Source organism: Oenanthe melanoleuca, chromosome 1, assembly GCF_029582105.1.
Source record: "Oenanthe melanoleuca isolate GR-GAL-2019-014 chromosome 1, OMel1.0, whole genome shotgun sequence".
Lineage (NCBI taxonomy): Eukaryota > Metazoa > Chordata > Aves > Passeriformes > Muscicapidae > Oenanthe > Oenanthe melanoleuca.
Window position 1 is genome coordinate 45,570,469 of NC_079333.1, and position 24,385 is coordinate 45,594,853.

At 44.3% G+C, this 24,385-nt stretch overlaps 2 protein-coding genes across 3 annotated transcripts; one reads left to right on the top strand and one right to left on the bottom strand.

Moving 5' to 3' along the window:
* The first annotated feature begins 12,586 nt into the window (after nucleotides 1–12,586).
* GTF3A (general transcription factor IIIA) lies at nucleotides 12,587–16,880 on the top strand. 2 transcript variants are annotated; one of them, XM_056497209.1, is made up of 9 exons: nucleotides 12,587–12,743; nucleotides 12,914–13,014; nucleotides 13,392–13,488; nucleotides 13,672–13,760; nucleotides 14,651–14,724; nucleotides 15,506–15,589; nucleotides 15,974–16,203; nucleotides 16,298–16,357; nucleotides 16,611–16,880. In XM_056497209.1, the coding sequence occupies exons 1-9, from the start codon at nucleotides 12,603–12,605 to the stop codon at nucleotides 16,767–16,769; spliced, it is 1,035 nt and encodes a 344-aa protein (XP_056353184.1). In that variant the 5' UTR covers nucleotides 12,587–12,602; the 3' UTR covers nucleotides 16,770–16,880. The 2 variants fall into 2 exon arrangements, with proteins under 2 accessions (XP_056353184.1, XP_056353194.1); XM_056497219.1 differs by having other exon boundaries at nucleotides 12,589–12,743; nucleotides 16,301–16,357.
* Nucleotides 16,881–16,884: 4 nt separating this feature from the next.
* Nucleotides 16,885–22,332, bottom strand: MTIF3 (mitochondrial translational initiation factor 3). The gene is made up of 4 exons (XM_056497196.1): nucleotides 21,857–22,332; nucleotides 19,720–20,183; nucleotides 18,333–18,478; nucleotides 16,885–17,102 (listed from the first exon to the last, which is right to left on the bottom strand). The coding sequence occupies exons 1-4, from the start codon at nucleotides 22,315–22,317 to the stop codon at nucleotides 16,890–16,892; spliced, it is 1,284 nt and encodes a 427-aa protein (XP_056353171.1). The 5' UTR covers nucleotides 22,318–22,332; the 3' UTR covers nucleotides 16,885–16,889.
* Nucleotides 22,333–24,385: the final 2,053 nt, after the last annotated feature.

Here is a 24,385-nt window from a genome sequence, read left to right on the forward strand (position 1 = left end):
ATCTCGTTAAATATGTCAGAGATGGGCATCACTACACGTACAACATGAAAGGGAATCTCTGCCTGCACTGAGTCATGGCTACCCTGCTGCCCTCCCCACTGCATCTCTGCTTTCATTTAACATTTCCTGGGGCTTTCAGAGCATGTTTACTGTCATGCCCATATGGTTAACACTCACAGCACCTATTGATTTTTTTCTAAGTGAGGCACATTATCGGTGTTGTGTTGACAGCTGCAGTTTGTATCTTCCCAAAAGAGCAGAAAAAGAAGCCTAAGTCTTTCTAACTGTGCAAACAAATAAGTACTTGTTGGTGACAGGACCGGAAAGGTTGTGGGATTATAGGTCTGAAGAGAACAGATGACCAGTAACTGAAGCATAATTACAGGCAAGAGAGGAAAAGGAAGATGGTAAATTGCTATGTTATCCTAACAGCAGCTACATGATTCTTCTGCCTCAGGCTGGCTGGTTTTACTCTCTAATGTGAGCTCCCACAGAGTGACAAGAGTTAAGGTAAGTGTACAGGAGTAAATTTTTATCTCAGGTGGTGAGATGAGCTTGTGACTATTTACAGCAGTGGAAGATCTGGCTGAAGGCACTGACTCTGGTTCCTCTGTACTCCTGTGACAGAAAGAAAGACATTTCCCAAGAAGTCTTATGCCAACAATGTTGTGCATAAAGTGGCTGTGCACTGAGATGCCTGCAGAGAAATGCAGCTCATCCCAGCTGCACCCACCATGTTCCTACTGTTATCCAAGGGATCAAGACTGACACTGACTGAGGACAATGTCCTCCTGTCTTGATGCAAACAGAAGAAATGGGAAAGATTGGCAGCATGAGATCATCAAGAAGCTTGTGGACCTCCTTTTGTGCTCAAACACAAATATTTTCAACTGGTCTGTGGGTTTGCAGCATAACAGAGCTAAGGAGGGTTTCACTGGATTATTCACACTCTTATCAAGTTAGCCATGAACTTAAATCCTAAGCAGGACAGCTCAAGTTGTGAGTAGATTAATTTTAGATAGAGTCCAGCTTGTTATAATTCAGAGCTGAACTGCTGCTATGTAGGCAGTGTTATTAGGGTTACTGTACCTGCTAGACTGATTTCCTGCGGTGTGCAATTCTGCATGGGAACATCTCAAAAAGGGTTATGACCAGGTTCCCTGCATAAACAAGTAATTTCTAATGATTTTGTAGCAATGGACACCTCTTTGTCTAACAGCTGGGAATACCAACATCACTCCTGCATTCTCATGTCATGAGTGTCCATTCATTACCCTGGGAAAATATAACATTCCCAGATGGGGAAGCTTTCTTTGGTAAATAATTAATAATGAAACTACAAGCTGCTGCTTGTCTCATATGCTCATACAACAAATGGTACTTTCTTTGCCTGTGAACAAGCAAGGTAAAAACCTCATGGGATAGACAGCATGTCTGCAAAAGCCAAACTTCACTTGCTAGAAAAATCTGGGCTAAAATGACTGGAGAACAGCCAAGTTTAGTAAAGGCTGGAGTAAAAAAAATATTATGACTCACAAGAATCCCTGCTCAGTAGAAGGCAAGCTCAGCCACAGCAATCTCATCTCTCAGGAGATTTCAGGTATGCTCCATCCAGATTTTCTCAGACATGGATACTGGGCATCCACTGGAATTTACCTAACCCAGGACAAGAATCCCTCTATCCCATGCAGCTGAAGTGAGACAACAGTGGAGCCTGGATAGAAGGGGAAGGCACACTGCAGAGAGCATCAGACTCCTCCTGCCAGCCACACAGTGCTTCTTAATATGAGCTTTGTTAATGTTCAACTGCCATGGGAGAAAATAAGGTCTGATGTGTTTTCCGAGATCTTGCATTATTTCCAGAACTGTAGGGTCTTACCTCATCCTCCAAAATGCTGCATTTTCACTATAAACTGTTCTCATTGTCAGAGATCAGACAGCTACAGAAGTCAGTCAATCCCCACGCTCATCACATACTTTGCAGGCCAGGCCCTGCCATTAGGCCCTCTACCAGCTTTATTGACTTTTTAAGAAAAAAATCCCTTTATTTGAGAATGTATTTCTCTATTTCCTTTCTTTTGAAGGAAAGGAGCAGAGTGAGCAGAAGTGCTACATTATAAAGTATATATACTGGTAAGGAAAACCCCTGGCCACCAGCCCAGGAAACCTGACACTCGGGATATCAGTGACAGCAGCTTTTCATGCATCTGCTGGCTGTGCCTTTGCTATGGCTCCAAGGAGCAGTAGGCAGAGGTAGCCAAGCTGGTCTGGAGCACATCAGCTCAAGCACTGAGAGCCTCTGAGCCATGGTGTCTCTCTGTGTTTGACCATGGTCCCAGCCCCACTCAAAGTCACTGGAGCCCTGCCCAGGCAGTGGGTTTGTGCCTTGACAATGCTGGCTGTAAGAGAAAGCTCTCAGATGTTACCTTGCCCAGATTAGCCTTGTTTTAACTCATGTAGGCTTTTGAATCCCAGGTCTCTGCTGCCCCAGTGATTTGACTGAGCCCGGGATGTGGCCTTGCATGTTGGGGTGGGGCACAGCCCTGCCATAAAGGGGGAATGCTGTGAGCACTGAGGAAATGAAGCCAGGAATGCTGAGATTTCTTGGCCATAAAAAACATGCTGCAGGCTGTGTCTTGCCGAACAATATTAGTTGCCAAGGTGTTTTTCCCTTCTTGTTGTCATAAAACCTCAGTGAAATCACCTACAAGCTTCAGAAGTTGCGTGAGGGAGGGGGAATAAGTGTAGAGCACATTGTTAGAGCTTGTAGAGACTCTTCTGCCTTGTACTGGTATGGTTTTGACTCAGTGGCATGGTCATCGACTCAGATCCCAGGAATTAATTGGTCATCATTTTTTTCCTTGAAAACAGATGACTGCTAGAATTTTTGAAAAAGGTAGTCTGTGCTGGGCTCCAAAACCTTGCTGTTTCATCCCTCTCATTAGGGACAGGGCATCTATTTATCAGGACTGTTTCATGTGGGGGGTAGAGCTGCAAGCTGGTGGCAAACCAATGGATCAAAGCACAGAAAACAAGCAAACTCAACCAACAGGCACTTTTAAAAGGGCAACTGCTAACACTGCAACACATCACTGTGCTCAAGTACACAACACATGTACACAGTACATTCTGAGTATGGCAAATCTGTAAATGTGCCTCTGAGAGAATGCTCAATGGTTCAACTGACCCCCCTGCTCATCATCAGCTAACTGATGTAATCTGTCCTTCCGTCTGCAAACCATACCCATTGCAGCTCTCCCTGTCCCTCCCTGCCCCTCCTGAGCAGCACATGGCTCAGCAGGTGTTTGTCACTTGACACTGGAGCTTGCAGAGACCATTGGTCTGATGGGCACCCAAGGAGCATTGTTGTGAGTGGGTTTGGATCATTGAAACATAGAACCTTAGAAAGGCCCGGGTTGGAAGAGATCTTAAAAATCACCAGTTCCAGCCCCCCCACCATCCACAAGATCAGGTCATTCAAAGTGCCACCCAACTTGGCCTTGAACACTTCCAGGGATGGCACAAGGGAAGACAATAGGCACAACTCAGGGGCAGCATGAACAATAGGAGAGATGTAAGAAAAAAATGATGCAGTCCAGATGTGCTAATTACAATTAAAATCTATAAGGAGAGCTAGTTCTCTTAATGAGGTAAGAAGATCTCCTAAGAGTATGACTCAGCCCTCTACTCCCCAAAATCTGCTACAGCAGGGAAAGGCAGTTTCCTCTGAGGCAGATGCTGTATTTAAGATACCCATCAGAGGCATGGCAGCTGCTTGCTATGGAGCATAGCAACATCTTTTAGGTGGGCAGGGAAAATGGAAGTCAAAGCAGAGAGCCAGAGAGCCTGATGAGTAAATCTGGTTGGTGATTTGTCATCCAAGGTGGTTGTAGTTACAGACTTCCTAATATTTATGAGGTAGAATAGTGAAAAGTATTTGGTTTTGCCAGCTTGATGCAGAGCGAAGAGGAACTTTGTATTTTTCTGTTTACTGTGATGGAGATGTGGAGACTTTTCAACAGAAAACTCTTTTGTTTGGAATCCTTTCCAGAAAGCACAGTGCATATTTGCCCAGCTTCCAGCAACTGGGGGGTCTGGTGGACTACATCTTCACAGAGAGCTTTCTGTTTAAATACATTCAGAATTAGATCTTTTAATTTAATGTTGACCCTGACCAAGTGTCACAGCCAGCACTGTGGGACAGCTACAGTCTTTGGACCTGGCTCTAAAGTGATTAAATGACTTGACTGAACTGACTTGTCACTCCCAGGCTCACAATTGATTAACCATGACCAGAGTAACACCTTCAGATGAAAGGGTAAGGGAGAACCATGCACTGCTGAGGCACTTGTTCTGTGTTTGTAACAGCCAAGTGAAAGGCTGGAATCCCTACTGGGGAATGCCAAGAGCTGGATGAACATGCAGCACAGCCTCTTGTCCCAGACTTCAGTATGCAGATTTATGAATAAGCACAAAATGTGGGTGAATTTTTCACCCACAAATGGCCAAAGGGAGATGAGAGTATCTGGGAAGAGAAACACATAACAAAACAATCAAAGCACAGTGTGATAGAGATCAACCACAATAATTGTAGGGAATTCTTGGTTTAAGCCTACACAAAAGCACTTCCCTTTCTTTGATGATTGCATTGTCCTTGTTCTCCTTCCATGCCCTTCACTCTGATATCTTATTACATCCACTCATGTCACCTTAGCTTAATTAGGGATGTGTGAAATAACCAAAATGTTAATGCTGAGTTTGTGGCTGGGACTGCAGGTATGAACAAACCAAAACCTGTTATCTGATAGAAAGGAACCTTTCTGTGGGAACAACAAAAGCTAAATTTTGACCTATATTTGCAAAAGAAAAGCAGAAATCAGGGGATAATCCAAACAAGTACATCATTGCTTTGGGATGTTTTGTGGTTCAGACAATGTTTGGTTTCTTTCCATTCTGAGTCAAACCAAACTTTGCAGTTGGAAGTTCCTCACAAAAACGGAGTCCAGGTTCTTTCCCTCCCAGCAGAGCTTGGTACAACTTTGTCCCTACTTGCCCCAAGCTAGGCCGCTGCTGGTTCAGTGCAGACCTGGTGTGGTGGTCCCAGCCCCACGTCTTCAGACAGTTCATGCCACCTCCCACACGTATCTCCATCCTCCTGCTATGAAAGCACTACTCTGGTGGGCTACCGTGCACCACTCATCCATTTCAGGTGCTTGGAAGTGGTTTCTGCTCCCAGCACAAGGTGACAACCCTGTTTTGCTCATGGGAAAATCTCATGACGTGAGTAGAAGACCTGGGCTTGAGGGCTTTGTGGCTGGAACACAACCACTTTGCTCAGGGGTCCATCCCTGAGCAGCATGGATACAGCCTAAGATATACAAATGACCCCTGTTTTGGCTCTGCTTTCAGCACACATATGGTCTCTCGCTCTCTCTAGCCTGAGGAAAATGGCCTCACCTCTGGGTCTCCAGCAGAAGAATCCCTTCCTTCCCAGAAGTGCTAGGAGACCTGGACTATGCTTGGGAAGGTAACATAAAAGCTATGGCAGCTACCTTATCTCCCACTTTATAAACTAAGTGTATGGAAATTACCCAAGGAACAAAACCTGCAAAGTAACCTCATTATCCATTTCTTTGTGGAGTTTACTGTAAACCAGAAGGCTTTGGATCTTAATTTGCTGGGAAGTGCAGTAATGTAATTAGCTAAACTGATAACAAGATGAGTTGTGTGAATTCTTCAGAGGAAAGGAGGAATGTGCTAGACAAAGAAAGAAGTAAAAGAAAGAAGAAAAAAATGCTTACTTTGGCAAGAAATAAATTTTTTCAGTATGTTAATGATACTATGGAAGACTTGTTTTGGTCAGAGGGAATGCCATGCACAAGTATTTTCTTGCTTAAAAAGGACAAAATTTCTACAGTTTCTCGAATCTCTTAGTTATTTTTAAGAAATAAAACTCATGCATATTTTGAAACAAAGTATTTTTTTTTTTTTGTAAGAAACATTTTTCCTGTCCTGAATTTTGACTTGCTTCCCTACAGCAGTTTAAAAAAAAATCTTGGGGAAACCACCTCCCAACAAACACAAGAGTCCCATTTCACACTGTCAATCCCGGGTCAAGCTCTGCCTATGCCTGGCCCCTGCACTGCCTGTGAGGCACCAGGGACTCTTCCCAAACCTTGTCAGAGATCCCAGCAGCCTTTCTCTTCGTGCTACCATCTCTGCATGCAAAAGCTTTGCTGAGTACCATGCAAAGCTCCAGAGGTGTGAACCTCATGAGGCTCAGCCATGCACATCCCTGGGCAAGGAGCTGCCCATACCAGTCCTGGTGGCCAGAACAGGTTCTCGTGGACTTGTAAAAGGAAGGACAGAATGAAGAACAGAATGAATGGAATGAAGAATGCAAGTTTCTCTTGTCACTAGATGGCCCTATCTCCTTTCACTAAATGCAGACGGTTTTCTTTTTGCAGCCCAGATCTGCAGTCCTACAACTGTGTGCTTGCAGGGTCATCAGCCACATCTGGGAAGGGAAATCTGAGGGAGGTGGAAAAATTCACCTGGGCTTTGATGACGTTTTTCATTAGATCCTTGGTGACTTCCCTGAGTAAAAAAGAATACTGTTGCAAGAAAACTCATGCTTTGAGATTTGTGTGAAGTAGTACCCTTGTAGAGAAGTTATTTCCTTATCTCAGACTCCTCCAGCAGTTATGCTGTGCAGATTTAAACCAAAAAGGGAGGAATTTAAGAAGTTGCTGGGCATTTAACTCAGGCGCAGGTTGGTGCAGAAGACGAATTCTCTTCTTCAATCCTTTATTAGATGGGAGACAAAAAGGACCTGTCTCCCAGCACAATCCTCAGATGATGCAAATTGGTGGGATGAGGCTTTCCAGGCTCCCTGTGCACCACCAGCCATCCCTGGGGTCACCTGGCCCCTGCTCAAGGGTTGCTGCCCCCATGTCAACAACTTCCATCCTGTCCCACACTCAGCCGCTGGGACCTGATTCTAGGCTGTATCTTCTTGGGGGCTGCGGCTTCAAGGCACAAATTTACCTTCTGAAGATGCTCTTGTTCAGGCACAGGGAGCTCACTGCCACAGCCCACGCACAGCAGTCTGGGGCGATGGAGGCAGCAGGGTACAGAGTGTTGCAGGGAAGCCAGCTCATTTTTTGACCCATAATGATGGTATTATACTTTTATGGGATTTTGGCTTCTGTGAGGTGGAGAAGGCAGGCAGCTCTGCCTGTTGGAGCAGAGTTCTGGCATTTAAATGACTCTGACTCTGCAGTAGGCAGAGGATGCACTAAAGTCCTGTGGACATCTACTGCCCCAAACCCTTACACTGACAGGCACATTTTCATGTTTGGATGTTTCTAAGTAACTGAAAAGCTACTGCAGGTCTGACTCTGTTGCTTTACCCAGGAAAAGTACCATTACATTGAAAAAACCCCCAATATATTCAGGGCTTTCACTGGCTATATTGGCTCAAGGCTGAGTATTTTATCAACCGCCAGATCTCTCAAATGTATTCAAGCAATGTTTGAAGCAAAATTCCTGCCTGGAAAAAGTTACTATCTGAGGATATAATCTAAAGCCATGAAAGACTGGGAGCATTTTTCTACTGATTTCAAAAGGATTTGGATCAAGCCCTGAGGAACAAGTCCAGCATCTCCCCTCCATATCAGCAGCCTCTGTGCTTTGAGGACACAACCCTTGTAATAACAATTATCTGCAGGGCTATTTGAAGGATCATAGCTTCAGCTGCACAAGACACGAGTGACCATGGTGGGAAAGGAAGCAAATTTGCTTATTTAGATAATTAACAGGCATTTGAGACAAGTGTTGCTGTCTAACACATTGCTGACAGACTAATAGTTCTGTCTGATGAAGCAGCAATTATAACAACAGTTATGGTCCACTAAAACAACCAACCCTCCTAGCTGTAGGGAAAGGAGGGGTAAGACTGTGTTTCTCCTTAGTCCGAGTGAACAGACCACAAGCCAGACAAGCATTCCATGGGAATTGGCTGGAAGAGGAAGGGCTCACTGAGCTACTGAGTGGTAGCTTCAGAGGAAGCCTTGCTTTTATGGCCTCAGATAGCTGCAGGCATAATTTGGCACCTGCCGTTTTGGTCAGATGGATAACTGCAGCCCTTACTGACCCATGTCATGTGGTCAAGTTCTCCTTTCCCCCATTCCACCCAGAAAGAGCTCATGGCGAACCAGATTGGAGTCAGGATTTTCCCTTCTTTTCATACAAGTCATGGAAGATGGGTAGAGATCCAGGACCCAGGTAGCAATATGAATTGACTGGCCTTAAAATATGCAAGAAATGCCTGGGACTCAGCTCAAATTTGCTTTGTATGACAGAAAATTTTATTCAAACTACATGGGTCAGGATAGTCAGTGGGAGTGTTGATGGGTAGCAGAGGGCTCTGTGTGCTGTTCCCCAGAGCTCTGCTGTGCAACTTCACCATCACTTACATCCCATGCTTCCCACAGACAGGAGGAAAAATCAACTAATGCAGATTTCCTCTGTTTCTTCTCTTCAGGGAATCAGTCTATTGAGAAATTCATTAAAATCTACTGTGCCTGAGATAGAAAAACATCACCTGACAAGAAAATGCTCTTATGGAAAACAAGTCTTTGATAGCTTTACATGCTTCTTGAACACAGGGAAAGCCAGTCAATAACATTCCTTGTGGCCTAAAAGCAGAAACATCTGTCAGAGGCGGCTTGCTGGGCTGAATATAGCAGCAGGAAAGCCCAACTGATTAACTCCATCCTCTTCCTAACATGTTTTTGTGGTTCCCAGAAATCCCTAGGAAGGGCTCCTGAGGACGCTGGCACCATTACAAGCCAGCTATAATTCAGTAAACAGAGAGATGAAGAAAACATTATCCTGACTGCAATTCACCTCTGGCATCCAGGTTGCATAATTCACATGTACTTCATCCTATGCTCCCTTAACTGTGCAGCAGGCTTGTGATTTAGGAAGAAAGGAAGAGCGAGCCCACACTTGATGAAGGAAAGAATAAAGTGATTGTTGTGAGGAGGAAAAGAGAGTTGGGGTACATAGAACCTTGCAAGTAGACTGGAGCAGGGGAAACTGGCAGAAAAGTTTAGAGCAGTAATACAGTAGACACAGGAAGTACTTCCAGTGTGCTTGGGCTGATCCTTCTTAGTGCACCTTCTCCCAACCCCTGCTCTTTTCATCCACATTTGTAGATCCACCTCTAAAAAAAGCTAAAATTACTTATTTGCTATGTTTTACTTCTATCCTACCTTGTATGCTCACCATGTATAAGTGAGGAACTTCTCCAATAACTGCAGGAAGTTTCCTGACAACTCTTGCCAACTTCAACACAATTTCTCCTCTTACTCTGGAAAGTAGAGAGGCCTTTCATTTTTTAGACATATGTCTGGTCTTGTTGCAGGATTGCTGAACCACCAATACAGCCAGGGTCACAAAACTTATTGGGACCAGCTCAGAACACATAAATAGTAGTTAGTGTCATTCTTAAGTCACAGTCTCTCTGCATCCCACCGCCACTGGGCCATGCCAAGAGATAGGGTGCCTCAAGCAAACAATATTCAACAAGTCTTGAGAAAACAGAATGTTTCATAAACATAAGATCTTTTGACTTCACCTGTGCCGCGCAAAGAGAAGCAATTTACCTTGGAGATGAGGTAAATACCACTACTTATAACAGAATGGTGGGATGGGAAAATGAAACAGCCTTTGGTAGAAAACTACATGTGGCCCATTCACTCAGCAGTTCTTTAGAGGGATAGGAGTATTCACAGCACTATGTGAAGGCTTTCTCTGATTGAGATTTAATTCTGAGTAGATCCTGGTAGCTTAAAGAAATAGTTTCAATCAGTCTGAGGGATTTACTACCCTGTGGGGGAGTTTACGTGTGTGTGTGAAGGAGTTCTGTGTTTTTTTCTTAGGGAATGAACCGCCTCATTTTTCTGAGTTTTTTTTCCCTTTCAGCTTACAGATTATTAAAATTTATCAGCTGTAGTGTGGACCTTGCTCTGGAAATGTTTGTATTCAGATTCAATTTTTCTCCATTGCATATGTCTACCTCTTAGCAGGTTTACCTTCCACCTCCTACAGTGGAAAATTATAACATCAAATCTGAAAGGCAACCCACTCTCTTTTCTAGCTCTCCTAGAGGACTCTTCAAAACCCTCCTGCTCATAGTCAAGTCAGAAGACATCAAAAATACAGCATAACAAGAATCCCTCTGACCTTGAATCATCCATTATTTCTATATTTCGAAAACTGGATTAAAGGTCCCAGAGGACTCTGTCAAAATCTCAAACTGGCATTGCATAGTGCAAAACCCAATGTGAAGAATATTTGTTCTTTGTATAGCCAGTAGCAACATTTCCAAAGTTTCTGCCTTGCATGCTATTTCCTCACCTGTTTTAGAGTGGCCTGAGGCAATATCATGTTTTCACAGGAAAGGAAAAAAAAAATTCTCAAACAGGAAACATTTATAACTTGTTTTTTAACTTTCTGGATTGTTTTTTACTGCAATTCCCAGCCAAAAAACCCCAAACAACCAAAACCATGTACTTTGGTTAGTATTTGTTAGAAGCTGAGATTTTTTCAGACTGACTACCTTGCTGAGAAGAAGATAGTTTCTTGCCATTGCTTTGTGGTTTGACTGATTCAGCTCTTGCCTTAATCCAGCTACAGATGAGTGAGATAAGAGACATCCCCGGGGCCATGAAGATGTGCTTCTAGCCATGAACTCCTCATCCTGCCCAGAATCTTCCCTCCCCACAATGTGCTGTGCACATTGGTGTCCCAAATCATTAGGTTCCCCATCCTTTGGCACTCCTGCCACCTCACTTCATGCATCCCTTCCCTCCTCCAGTTCCCATACACTGGATTCCTGACCCTTATTCCCCCTGTCTTTCTCTTCCTATTTCCCAGCCTCCTCCAAGCACCACCATCTGCTCAGGCTTTAACAGCTTTGAGGACATAAACAAGGAAGAAGGATTGGGAATTTTTTCTCCACAGATTAGGAATTTTTTCTCCACATGATGGCTGTCCCAGTCATATTCTAGCTTTCTTACCCTGTTCCTCACACTCACTCTGTAGGGAGAATCGCAGCAGATGGAGGAAGTCATCTAAAATAAAGCTCATGTGACAACTCAAATAGAGCAAAACAGAGCAGATGATGTGGTGATAGAATCATTTAGGTTGGAAAAGACCTTTAAGATCATTAAGTCTAACCAGTAATCCAGCACTGCCAAGTCCACCACTAAACCATGTACCCGAGTGCCACATCTGCACATCTTTTACTTTGAGGGATGGTAACTCAACCACTTCCCTGGGCAACCTGTTCCAATGCCTTACAACCCTTTCCTGAAGATTTTTTTCCCTAATATGCAGTCTAACCTCCCATGGCACAACTTGTTGCCGTTTACTCTGGTCTGGTCACTTGATACCTGGGAGAAGAGAGAGACCTATGAGAGACATGGCTACAATCTTCTTTCAGGGAGTTTAGAGAGCTATAAGGTCCCCCCTGAGCCTCCTCGTCCAAAGACTAAAACACCCACAGCTCCCTCACTACAAGTCAGTACCAGGAAGGTGCTGGGCAAAGTATCACAGACCCTCAGCTCAGCTTAGCCTCATGTCCTCTTCCTCTGCCTGTGCCCTCAGGTGGCCTGGGGACACAGCAAGACCGCAGGCTGGGGTGATAGGCCATCTGCCATAGGATGCCAAACAAGACAGGCTGAAAACACCCAAATTTTGGGGCAGGTGCTAAGCATCATCCAGCAGAGTCCCTGAGATTCCCCTTGTCTGGACCTGGCACCTGCAAAAGCCGTGAAATCCTTCTCAGGGAGGCAGCAGAGCCCCTATGTCCTTAAAACCTCAGGAGGGTTGTTATGTGCAGCAAGGACACAGAATTGGATGTGTGGATCTCTGCATGCTGGATTCTGCACCTGGGACCTGGGTGTTCACACAGACATTTTTGGGTGCCACAGTTTAAGAGAGACATTAAGTTGTTAGAGAGCATCCAAAGGAGGGCAACAAGGATGGTGAAGGGTGTGGAGGGGAAGCCCTGTGAGGAGCTGCTGTTCAGCCATTGATCTGTTCGGCCTGGAGCAGACTGAGGGGAGAGCTCACTGCAGCTACAGCTTCCTCATGAGGGGAAGAGGGGCAGGCACTGAGCTCTGCTCTGTGGTGACAGTGACAGGACCCAGGGAATGGCCTGAAGCTGTGTCAGGGGAGGTTCAGGTTGGATATTAGAAAAAGGTTCTTCACCCAGAGGGTGTTTGGGCACTGGAACAGCTCCCCAGGGAAATGGTCACAACTCCAGACTGACAGAGCTCAAGAAGCGTTTGGACAGTGCTCTCAGGTACATGCTGTGACTCCTGGGGATGGTGCTGGGCAGGGCCAGGAGTTGGACTCGATGATGCTCGCTATCCCCTAGTGAGGTTATTCGGTGGTTCTGTGCGGGGGCTCCCCGCCCCGCGCGTACCGCCCCGGACAGCGCCCGCAGCCCCCCCGGCGCCCCTCAGGGTCCGGCCCACGGCCCCGCCCCGCCGAGCACGCGCCGCCCGCCCGGTCACGTGCCCTCCGCCATGGCCGGCGCGCAGCGGGACGGCGGCGGCAGCGGGAGCGTTCTCCCCGTCCGCCGGTACATCTGCTCCTTCCCCGGCTGCGACGCCACCTTCAACAAGGACTGGCGGCTGTCCGCCCACCTCTGCCGGCACACGGGCGAGGTGAGCCGCGCCGGCTGCGGGGGAGGGGTCTGTGTGAGCGAGGCGTGGGCGCCGCGCTGGGACCCCGCGGGGACCGGGCAGGCCGCGTTACCTCCCGGGCGTGCCGCGACGCGGGGGCTGCGGGCGGTGTCCGGGGTTTGCCCCTGGATGGAACAGCTCCTCTCTTTCAGAGGCCGTATGTTTGCGATTATGAAGGCTGCGGCAAAGGGTTCACGAGGGATTTCCACCGCGCCCGACACCTCCTCACGCACACCGGGGAAAAGCCGTTCGAGTAAGGCCCGAGGTTTTACTTCCTAGGCTGAGGCGCGGTTGTTCGTTAGGAAAAGACGCAAAAACAGGGCAGTGGTACAAGGCATGCATGCCTTTGGTGTCATGGGCACTGCCGTAACTGTACACACAGGGTGGGATCAAACCTTGATCATTTTCTGGCACTGATCTGTAACAGGTGCTTAAAGGAATGGGCAGATCTCCCCCAAGAATACATTATTAAAAGGCTAACTTAGTCTCTGGCTTTTAATGTCTTCAAACTTCTGTATTTGTTGATTTGAGTTTCAGTAATTCTGTGTGTTCTTGAACAATGATTTCTGTATCTGCCTAGGGAACAAGTCACTGTTTGACAGCAGTAATAAAATCGCAGTTCATTTGCAGGTGCACAGTTGATGGGTGCAATGAGAAATTTGGAACAAAATCAAACATGAAGAAGCACGTTGAGCGCAAGCATCAAAATCAGCAAAAGCAATATGTGGTAATTACCTTTGTACTGTACAGTGGAGGCTAAACAAGCTCCTTCTTGTGTACTGGTGAAATGCTTCAACTTGTTATTATGCAGTACTTGTATAAGTTCACATACCATGACTAGGATTTCAGCAAGCACATGAACTGAACTGTCATTATTTGGCTTCTAACGATAACTTAATTTCCTCAATAGTGTGACTTTGAAGGTTGTAGCAAGTCTTTCAAGAAGCATCAACAACTTAAAGTTCATCAGTGTCACCACACCAACGAACCTCCCTTCAAGTATGTGGATAATTTTAATACTGAACTTTAACACTTGAACACTGTAGATGAAAATGCATTTTCTCAGCCTTTTCAGTGATGTGGCAGTAAAAAAAAAAGAAGTAAGTTTGTAGCCAGGGCTGCAAGTATATTTCTGGTACTAGTTCTTTGCTCAGGGATCTGTTCTGAGCAACAGTCTTGTTGCTCTGTAACTTCAGCATTCCAGCAGTTTAAAAAAATAACACCTTCCTACGCCCCAGTTTTTAGTTCGTAGTTTGAAATACAAGCATAAGAGCTTGCACAGTAATGAAAAATGCAACTACCTTTATTTCCCAGCAAGAAGCAGTGACTTGGCTGACATAGATGTAAGTAGTACCTAGAAAAGAGGGACACTAATCTTGGAAGCTGTGCATTGCAACTCCATTTGGGTAGCACATGACTATAGATCTGCTAAAAGCAAAGTTCAGTCTTGTATTTCTAACTGGTGGGTCACACTTGAGTGTTCATTCCACTTCAGTGAAATGCTCTACTATGGTTGGATGACAGACAAAAATGTCAGTGTTCTGCTGGTTCTGTACAAGCCACTTAAACCTTTCACTTTCTGTCCTTCTTTTATGTTTGAAGAACCTCTGTGTAGGGATGATACAAGGCTTGACTCTTCAGCTAGAACTCAACTTGCAGTATATTTGGAAATCACACTATAGTTCTAACTCTCAAAGTCACCCAAGTCTAGTTAAAAACTATTGCAAAATTTACTTTTACAAGTTAGGGGGACACACACAGATCTGTAGGCAAAGGGAAACTTGGATTATTTTGTTCATTTTAGTTGTTATTAACTTGACAAAAACTACATAGATACTGTGAAAGAATATATGATGAAAGAAATGAAATTACTGCTATTTTGTATCTAGGTGTAATAAAGAAGGATGTGGAAAGTGTTTCTCTACTCCAAGTCGACTAAAGCGGCATGAGAAGATACATGAAGGTAAAACTTTTTTTTGTGTTTCAGCAAAGGACTGGACTGCTTCCAGTGCTGAGCATGCACAGATGTGTGACAGATATGAAAGTGTTCTGGGCCTAGTGATCCAGACAAGACAAGAGCACTAGTTTTGAATAGTAAAGTGGGATATAACTGTGGGGCATTGCTGTGTTCAGTTATCGTGTGTTTGTGGCAGTCTGAGCAGAGCTCAGGATTCTTTCAGGAGAAGTTATTTCTTCTCCTGAGGTGCTTCCTTGCAAATAATCCATCTTTTGGAGATGGGCTGATGGTTAAGGCATGAGCCTAGACCAGGCCTAGACCACTAGGATCAGTTATTAGTTACTTTCATCTATTTGTGAGAAAGTGTATGGCTGGGAGGAATTAGCGTTAGTGAAGTGAGGAGTGAGAGTTTCACAAAATCATTTTGGTCAGAAAGGATCTCTGGAGGTCATCTGGTCCAGCTCCCTGCTCAAGGCAGGGCCAGTTACACCAGGTTGTTGAGGACTGCATCCAGTGGTGTTGAATGGTTCCAGGGCTAGGGCTTCCACAGCCTCTCTGGACAACTGGTGTCAGTGATACAAGGTTTCTCACTTAAAACCGTTAGGATTTTCTCTTGTTCTAAATTGTGTTGATTGTTCATTGTCTCTTATCCCATTCCTGTGCAGTATGGGGAGAGACAAGGAATAACTGGCTTTAATTTTCAAATGCTACAAGTGGAGTTCCCGCTTGTAAAACTGGACTGTTTGCCAGACCCTTTGTGATTGTAAACATCTATCCTGTCCAACAGGCTATGCATGCAAGAAGGAAAACTGCTTATATATTGGAAAAACTTGGACAGAGCTGCTGAAGCATAATAAAGACAGTCATACAGGTAAATTCCAAATGCTTTAGTAAACTTATGATACAAATAGCAAACCAACTGCTAATCTGAAGAGGAGTCCTTGCTGTACTCATTTCATCAACCTGTGTGTCCCAAACTTGTCTAAGCTGTATTGGTACAGTGGCTGTCACTCCAGCTATTCCTTTGATGAAAATGCTGCTCAATATAACAGCTTAACATTTTGATTCAGTTAACAAAAAATTGTTTTATGTAGGATTTCAGATCTGGATAATTCATACTGCATTATCCTCCTGAAGTGTCTTAAGTTCCTTGCATTTCATGTTGATTTTAGCATTGTTCTAATAGACCACTAGGCTTTGATTCACAGCTTCTGTAAGAAATTGTTAATTTATACTCTTTCTTTCTCCCACTTAGAGCCAATAGTCTGCAGTGAATGTAACAAAACTTTCAAACGGAAGGATTACCTCAAGCAGCATCAAAAGACACATGCTGTAGAGAGGGAAGTCTGCCGCTGCCCCAGAGAAGGATGTGGAAGAACTTACACAACTTTATTTAACCTTCAAAGCCATATCCTCTCTTTTCATGAGGAGAAAAAACCCTTCTCTTGTGATTATCCAGGCTGTGGAAAAGTGTTTGCAATGAAGGTATGTATTTTTTTAACTGCTCTAATCTGAATCCCGTTATCTGAAATTATAAACTTAATTCCTTTTTTCCCCCTCCTGCTCTTTGTAACTGTAGCAGAGCCTAGCACGGCATGCAGTTGTACATGATCCTGAAAAGAGAAAGCTGAACCTGAAAGTAAGTTACACTCTTGGAAGTCTTCTCACCCCTACCCTGTCACTGCAGAGGGAAAACATTACCTGTTTTAAATGTGACTTCAAGCAGGAAAACGGGTCAAATATTTAGGTAATTTGTGAGATTCTTAATGTACGAAGCTCTTTTAGCTAATGCAGTCCTGGCATGTACATTGATTTCTTTTTTCTCCACCACAACAGTGGTCTTTGCTCCACAGGAACATTAAATTTACTAATTCTGGATCTATTTCTGCCAGGCAAAGCGTTCTCGTCCCAAGAGGAGCTTAGCCTCTCGTCTCAGTGGCTACATTCCTCCTAAAAGGCAGCCAGGAAAGGATGAGGTTGTGATGGAAAGCAAGACAGTGGATAAGCTTGTGGAAAATGGAATACCAGCTGTTGAAATTCAGACTCTGTAGCAAAGGTTAACCTAGCCGGTGTTCTTCATGGAATGACCAATGCAAAGCTCAACAACAACTTTATCTAAATTTTTTTTTATTTTTTAAATAAATATATATTGTTTACACTGCTTCAGAAAGTCACTGATGCAACTCATTTGACTTCAGATCTTCATTTTCATCTTTCTTTATGGTATTGTTTTTCTTGATTTCCATCTTCTGGCGTTCTTTCAACTCTTTGTCAGACATGTGCCTCAAAACACAAGTACTCACTCCTTCTCTAGCAACTTTGGGCTTGGAAAGATAAGTGGCTTTCTCAGACACAGTGTCTAAAATTTGATCAAAAAGCATGAACTAAAAAGGAAGAGAAAAAGGGAACTAAATGAATGCACAAATACAGGTAGAAAAATATTTCAAGCTGCTCTGTGATAATTTTATCTGCTTAGTTTAGCTATTAGCTGAAACAAGCTAGTTACTGGTCCTAGTTTGAGCACTTCAGCTTGTCTTTTCCTAACTGTTCTTTACTAATGAGCAGGTTTAGGCAAGTTACTGAGGGGGATTCAGTCATTTCCTAAAATTCAGGCTGTACTGCTGACTCACAGTGTTTTGCTCTTTAGGGGTGTCTATGAGAAGGGTCTGCATCTGACTCCTCTCCACCCTCCTCCACCTGTAGATTCAGATATATTATTATATGAGGCTTTTCTCTTAAAGGGTAGTATTGTTCTAAGGTTAGCAGGACCTGGTAGGATTGAACTGAGTGGCAACAGTGAATTCATGTGACATGCTGAATTCATAACCTCATTGTTAAGCCTTTAAATTTAAGGACAATGTAAATCAGGACTATGTAATGAAATGTTCTGTTCCCTCCCATAGACTATTCTTCCTGTTACCCTTTTCCTGTGAATTTAACTTCATATAAAAAGTTCTGTTCTTTTTGGATGAAGTACTATGACAATTTTCCCTAGCAATTTAGTTGAGGAAATCATCAAGGAAACATAATTCACTACAGATACTATGAGGAAAAAAAAAATGTCTTACACAGAATATCTATAAAAATCAATTTGTGTGAATGACAGTGAAGTCTCAAGGCCCTGCAATTATACTGGGAAATTGCCATCAGCTCCTTAACATTTTAGAGATGTTCACTTTGCTAGTCTTGGAACACCATTCAATAGTTTTTCATGTAGGAGTGGAAAACTAATCTTAGCCAAAGTTGCACAAATGCAGCTCCAGAAGAGTTTGTGAAATACAATTTTTTTTTTAAACCTCACTGTTAAAAGTTTTCAGTGGGTGAGCTGGCTAAAGCTGTAGATGAGAAAATTTCTCTAGTAGGAACTACTTAGACTCTGCTGTCCAAGCCAGTACTGCAGCTGCATTCTTCAGGAATGGTGTTTGAATTGTCTCTCTGGAAGTACTTTTCTACACCAATGTTTGAACAGGAGCAGCTTAAGGCAGGCAATCATTACTTGTACAGGACCTAGATCTCCACTGAGATACTAAAAATTGTGGCAGTACCAAATAGGGGAGGTCAATACAGCTGCAGGTGTTTAATGACATTGGTCCAACTTTCAGGAGTGCACTTACCATGTCTGTGCTGCTACCTTTTGCTTGCCGGATGGTAACTTTAACATGGTGTTTCTTTTCAATCCACTGTGCTATCTGTTTAGTCTTGGTCTCCAAGTCATTCTTGGCAATAGCTGAAGAAAAGGATAACTCCTTCTGAACCACCCCTGTTTAAAACAGAACTGAAACTGTACTGGCTTAACATTTGACAAACCTGTACCAGTTGCTCTCTTTTATCAGCCTATGGTGCTTTGTCTGCTTGACTCCCTCCTCCCATGCTGCTTTCTCAGAGCACCCTGATCTCATTGTCTCAGCATACACCACACTCACCTGAGAGGGTGGCTATTTGATACTCAGTGCCCTAACTGGGAGACTGAGTGCATGTTTGAGGCACACAGGGAAATCTCTTCAGGGTCAGAAGGCTTAAGGTATTTTTAATTACAGTCTTGTTCATATGATCCACAATGTAGGTCTAACAAACAGGTAAGCATTGGATCTGGAATTAAAGACTTAGTGTGCAAATTCCTGTGTTCTGCATGTAGGACAGCTGAAGGTAAAAGCTTTGACGTTAGACATATCTACATCTCAAGCCCATTTTATTGAATGGTGAAATGCAGTATTCAACTGGAAGTACAATGATGCCTTGTCATATATTTGAACAATCTACAGTCTCTTCGTCCTTCAAGCCTCTCTAAAGTAGTTACCATCTGAATAATATTTTTGTGGTTTTTTGAACAGAGCAACTCACTATCACAATAATGCCCCCCTCTAAAATTAGAACTCTACCCAAAGCACAGCTACCTTTGTTAGCCTGAGGATGAGTGGATACAAGATCACATGCCTTTTCTAAAACCTCTTTTCCAAACTCAGTTTGTTAAACTGCTGGAGCAGGCAGTCTTAAGAAAAAAAAAACAAAACTGAAAGGTGTTCAATGTTGAAAAAGATCTCTTACTCTGTACAAGAAAGGGCTCCAGACTTTGTCTTCCTAGCAGCAAATAAGAAAGATTTTCATGACTACTGGTGACTATATAATTATATAATTATATTGGTGTATCTGGTCCTAAGTTTGTAAGTAAGTTTACTGCTCTATGCCTTAGTAAAAGAACAGAAATTCAGTAAGTGTCATAGAGCCAGAGCCTAGTTATATTCACTCAAATAAAGATATTTTTTAACAAGTCAGCAGATGCCAAAATAGCAAATCCTGGGAGGGCAATAGGAAGCTTCTCTGTGGAAGACTGGACTAATCCAAAATTTTATTTTCACCACTGTAAATCCTTAATAGCGTGGACTGCAGTGACATTGCTTTGGATTTACACAAATACAAGTAAGAGGATTTAATCTATTGAAACCACTTTTAATGCAGCATTTTTCAAAATCCTCAGTGTTGTAGTGTTTACAGAACACATACCTGGCTTTGGACTTGATTTTTTCTTCTCTGCACGCTTAAGCTGTTCTTCGTGAATCTGCTGCCCAGTCATGAGTCTGTAAATGGGAGGTTCTACATTCTCACGAAGCAGAACCAGTTTCAGGCCACGTTCATCCATAAGTCTGAGTGCATCTGCTCGGTGCATGTTTCCTAAGCTCTCCCCATCCTGGTTGATTACGTGCAAAATACGATAGGGAATTCTTCGCCCAACACTTCCAAAGGCTGTTTTCCCTTTTGGTTGTGCATGAGTTTTTTCACCTGTACAAAATGGCTGAGTAAGCCCAAACACAGCAGACTTCCTAGGGTCAGGTACCACTATCCAGAATGGAGAAAAGAGCCACTTTTGTGCTGATTGTGTCAGAAGAGTACCAAAGAACCTTTTCACATATCTGTTCTCATTTCTGGCTGCTTGACATAAATGTTTCATTGTGCACAAGACAGTCATTCTGAGGAAGAAAAAAAACAAGTTACCCCATCAGTCAAAATTCTTATAGCTATAGTAGAAAGACTTGATTCTAGTTCAGTAAACCCTTGTGTTTGTAACTACTCTTTTAAAATGATACTATATGGAATGAGCATTCAAGAGTCATTTTACAGTAACAAAGGGATTTAACCCAGAGAGAAAATCTGACAAATGAGTAAAGTGTATGAGTTGATGTTACCTTTAGTATCTTAAAATCTGAGCCTGAACTACTTCAAAGACTCCAATACTTGTAGTTCCTTTCTCCACACTTTCAAATTTAGATCTGAATTACAGGCATCTATCCTGACATGGTACTCACAAAGCTATAAACTTTCAAACATGCTTCAAAATATACCCGTGCTTGAAGACTACTGAAACTCATCTTTGAGACATTTCTTCCATTGGATTTTTTTCCCATTCTTCCCTGGTTCATGAAATTCCCCTGGCAATTTTGGTGCAGCTGACCATTATTTGCATTTTGTTTAGACCTTCAGAAATCATCTGTTTTCTAACAGCTGCAAAAAACTTGGGAAATAAAGAGCAAACTGTGAGCATTCTCTGTGGTTTTCCTATTTTATTTTTAAAAGGGAGCCATTATAGGAAAAGCCAAGGATGATGCAGGAAGCCAAACACGTGTCATACCACAGGAGTTGGCAAGAGTGAGACCTCTTTTGCCCAGGATGGAATGTGACTCTGCTCTATAAATACATGCATGCATACATATATATGACATTGTGTAAACATGCATCCATGTGCATACATACACATGGAAAAGGTGTAAACCATCAGCAAGGATAAAGCTATTTATAATTCTAAGCAGTGTTGGCACAGGAACATGTAAAATTACTTGCCTGTGAATAACTTAGTCTGAAAATGGGACAGTCTGGAGCTTGGGATGCACTTCATACCCCAGCAGTAAGGACAATGTCCATGCAAACTGCTTCAAGGAGCCAAATGAGTTCATGAACAGGGCAGTCTGATAACAGCTGTGTGCTACAGCTGGATCCAGAGTTCAAGCTAGCCGCAGGGCACAGAAGTAACAGGGTTTCCACAGCAGCCTAAAACCAGCTGGTAGTGCTACCATCCCTTCCTGCCCTGGGCTCTGCCCCTGCCCTGTGAAAACAGCCCTATGACTGAACACCCACTGCCAACAACCAAGCATCTTTGTGCATCATCACTGCAGCCACACAAAAGCCACCAAGTCCTTATTATTTTAAACAGTCTCATAAACCAGCTCCGGATCACGCACTGCAGACTTGGTCCACAATCTGGGCATCACTGCTCCATTACTGAATGACGTAATTAAATTTATTTTCCATTCAGAGGAGCCTAGCTTGCCTTCGAGAGCTACTGATTTATAACAGTAAGTAACAGTATGCTAGCAATGGAACAGCGGCTTATTTTAAGGAAATGTTGATTTTGCTCTGCTAAACACATGCTATTGTTGGGGTCCTCCTTCATTCTCTGGCGCTATTTAAATCTAACACATCCAGCCTTAGTTATCTGAAAGAAAATAACCCTTTTTACGGAAGGAGCTGCTTCCCGTGGCCGTCCCCGATGCAAACAGGGAATAAAGAAGGGCTGTACGCGGGTGTGTGACCGCGCCCTGCTCCCGGCTGTGCCTGCTGTGCGTGGCTCCCTGCGATCCTCTCTTACCTGCCGGCCGGGCCGGGCCGAACAGAGCCGAACCGCCGGCCCCGGCCCGCCGCAGCAGCCGAGGGACCTGCCCGGGCCTCCGGGAAGTTGCGGGACGCCCCGCCTCTCCCCTTTCCTTTTCCTCCCGCTCCTCCTCTTCCTCTTCCTGCGAGCGCGCCTCCGCCTCTTGCCCCCGCCCCGCGCGTGCCCGCCTGTGCGCGCCCTCGGGAGCGCGCGTGCCCGGGGGTCCGTGTGTCTCCGTTTGTGTCCCTGTGCCCGGTGCCCGCGGGCTCCCGCATTTCCAGCGTGGCGTGCCCGGTTCTGTGTGCCCGGCTGTGGGGAGCTGCTGCCGCCCCGCATCGCTCTGTGGGTGCCCGCTGTGCCTTTGCAGCGCTGCCGTGCGTGAGGGCCGCAGCCGGGACAGGGTCGGCGCTGTGCCCAGGGGCCCTCGCAGCAGGGCGGTTTCTTGTGCGAGTGGGCATTGTGTGGCATAGAATCACAGAATTTGGGTTTGGGTTGGAAACGATTTTTAAAGCTCATCTTTTCATCCCGCTGCACATCTTCTACTCGATCGGGTTCTTCAGATCCCCGTGTGTCCTGACCTGGAATGTTTCCTGGCATGGGGCATCCACCACCCTTCTGGGCAACCTGTGGCAGTGTTTCACCACCTTCCTTGTAGAAACTTCTGCCTCACCTCTAGTCTAATGTACCCTCTTGTAGTTTAAATCCATAACCCCTTGTCCTGTCGCTACAGGCCGTGCCAGAGGGTGCGTTCCGTGTTTCCTACGGGCCCCCTGTGAGGCAGTGTGAGGGCTCCCCGCAGCCCCCAGTCTCCAGACAGAGCAGCCCCGGCTCTCAGCCTGTCTCCACAGCAGAGGTGCTCCAGCCCTCGGAGCAGCTTTGTGTCCCTGCTCTGCACTGGCTCCAGCGGGTCCGTGCCCCTGTCGGTGTCCCCAGCCGGGGCTGTGGGCAGTGGCGGCCGAGCTGAGGCTGCAGGGGTCAGCAGCGTGTGCGGCTCTGAGCGGCCTGAGTCAGCCCGGAGGCGTCTCGGGTGCTTGGGTTTGTTACCTTCTTTGGTAGGAGACGCTCTGCCTCCTTCGTCCAGTTTGGAGATAGAAACCCTTGAAAGAGAAGCTGAAATTCACGTGCAGTGAATTTCCCCGGCTGTAAGGAACACTCTAAGGCAGCCAGCCACTGAACAGCACAGGAGTTTGCCCAGGGGTTCGTCTCTATCGAGGGATGCTGTTTAACCATCCAGGCAGGAGCTGGAACAGCACACGGACTGAAAGTGTGCTTGTGTTCAGAATTTAGTACAAAATTAGGTAGCTGTCCTTCTGGCCTGGATCAATCAAAACTTTTTTAGCCAATATGCTTTAGGCCACAGCTAAGTGATCCTTCTTTCCTCTCCCTGTCTTTTGTCCAGGAAGAAGAAGTACAATGAAAACCTGACCTTTATATTTTTGAGTTGAAAGCTTTCTGTGCTTAACTGTGGTCTTAGAATGGTTTAGTTTTATGTGGTTGCTGTTTTTGTTCTGTCATTGTGGTACATATATGTTAAAAATGGTCTGTCATTGCCATCTTCACAGAAGACATCACATGTGGTGATCGTGTGCAAACCCAGAAAACTTTACTAAATCAGTTCACAATCTGAAGTTCATTCATATCACCTTATCCTCATTAAAAGTCCTTGCCAGCAGTAATGAAATTGGAAGAACACCAGTAACAGAATTAGCCAAGTAGATGGTGAGCTGTGTTAAGACCCTGAATGACAACTGTAGCTTCTCCTATTATATGCAAATAGAGCTGAATTTTAACATCCTGCTCTTCTGAGCTTTTTTTTTTTTTTTTTTTTTTTTTTTTTTTTTTTTTTTTTAAATTCACTCAGGCTTTATACCTTTAGAGTTGTAAGCTCTTTGGGAGCAGGGATTACAGTTACATCAGTAGAATGCCTAAGAAAACTGGATTGCAGTTTGATGCTATTGAAACATATTATTGAAATTCTTCACTATCCAGTTGTGGAAAGTGAAATATTCCACAATAAGAAAAGGCAAGACAAGAAAGGTTTTTACTGCTCTTTTCATGGTCTGGAAATCAAGTGTGGAATTTGAATAAGCATGACGGGAAATTTTGGCAGAGCTGAGGCCTGGAGAGATATTTTTTCGTCATTGGCTCTGCAATATGCATTAGAAGAGAGCATGTCAGCAGCCCCCTTGCAGTTAGTGACTATTGCCACCCTGAGAACCATCCCCACAAGACAGATAATTTTCAGCAGTGTTAGTAGCAGCAATAAAGCTAATAATCCTCTTCACTGTGATAAAAACTACCTGCATGAAAGCAAGGTACTTCAAAGCATACAACTTGCATTCCTTCTTTCTTCCTGTTGTTTAATTCTGTTAAGTTTAAACCCGATGCTTGTTTTATTTCGTGCCTTTCTAATTAAATACAATGTGCCAAGAAATAGTGCAGCCTTCTAATGCTGTTTGTCCTCAATTAACTTGATCTTTCTGGGGGTTCATTGTACTCTTTCTCCTTGTTCTTTGTCTCATGTCT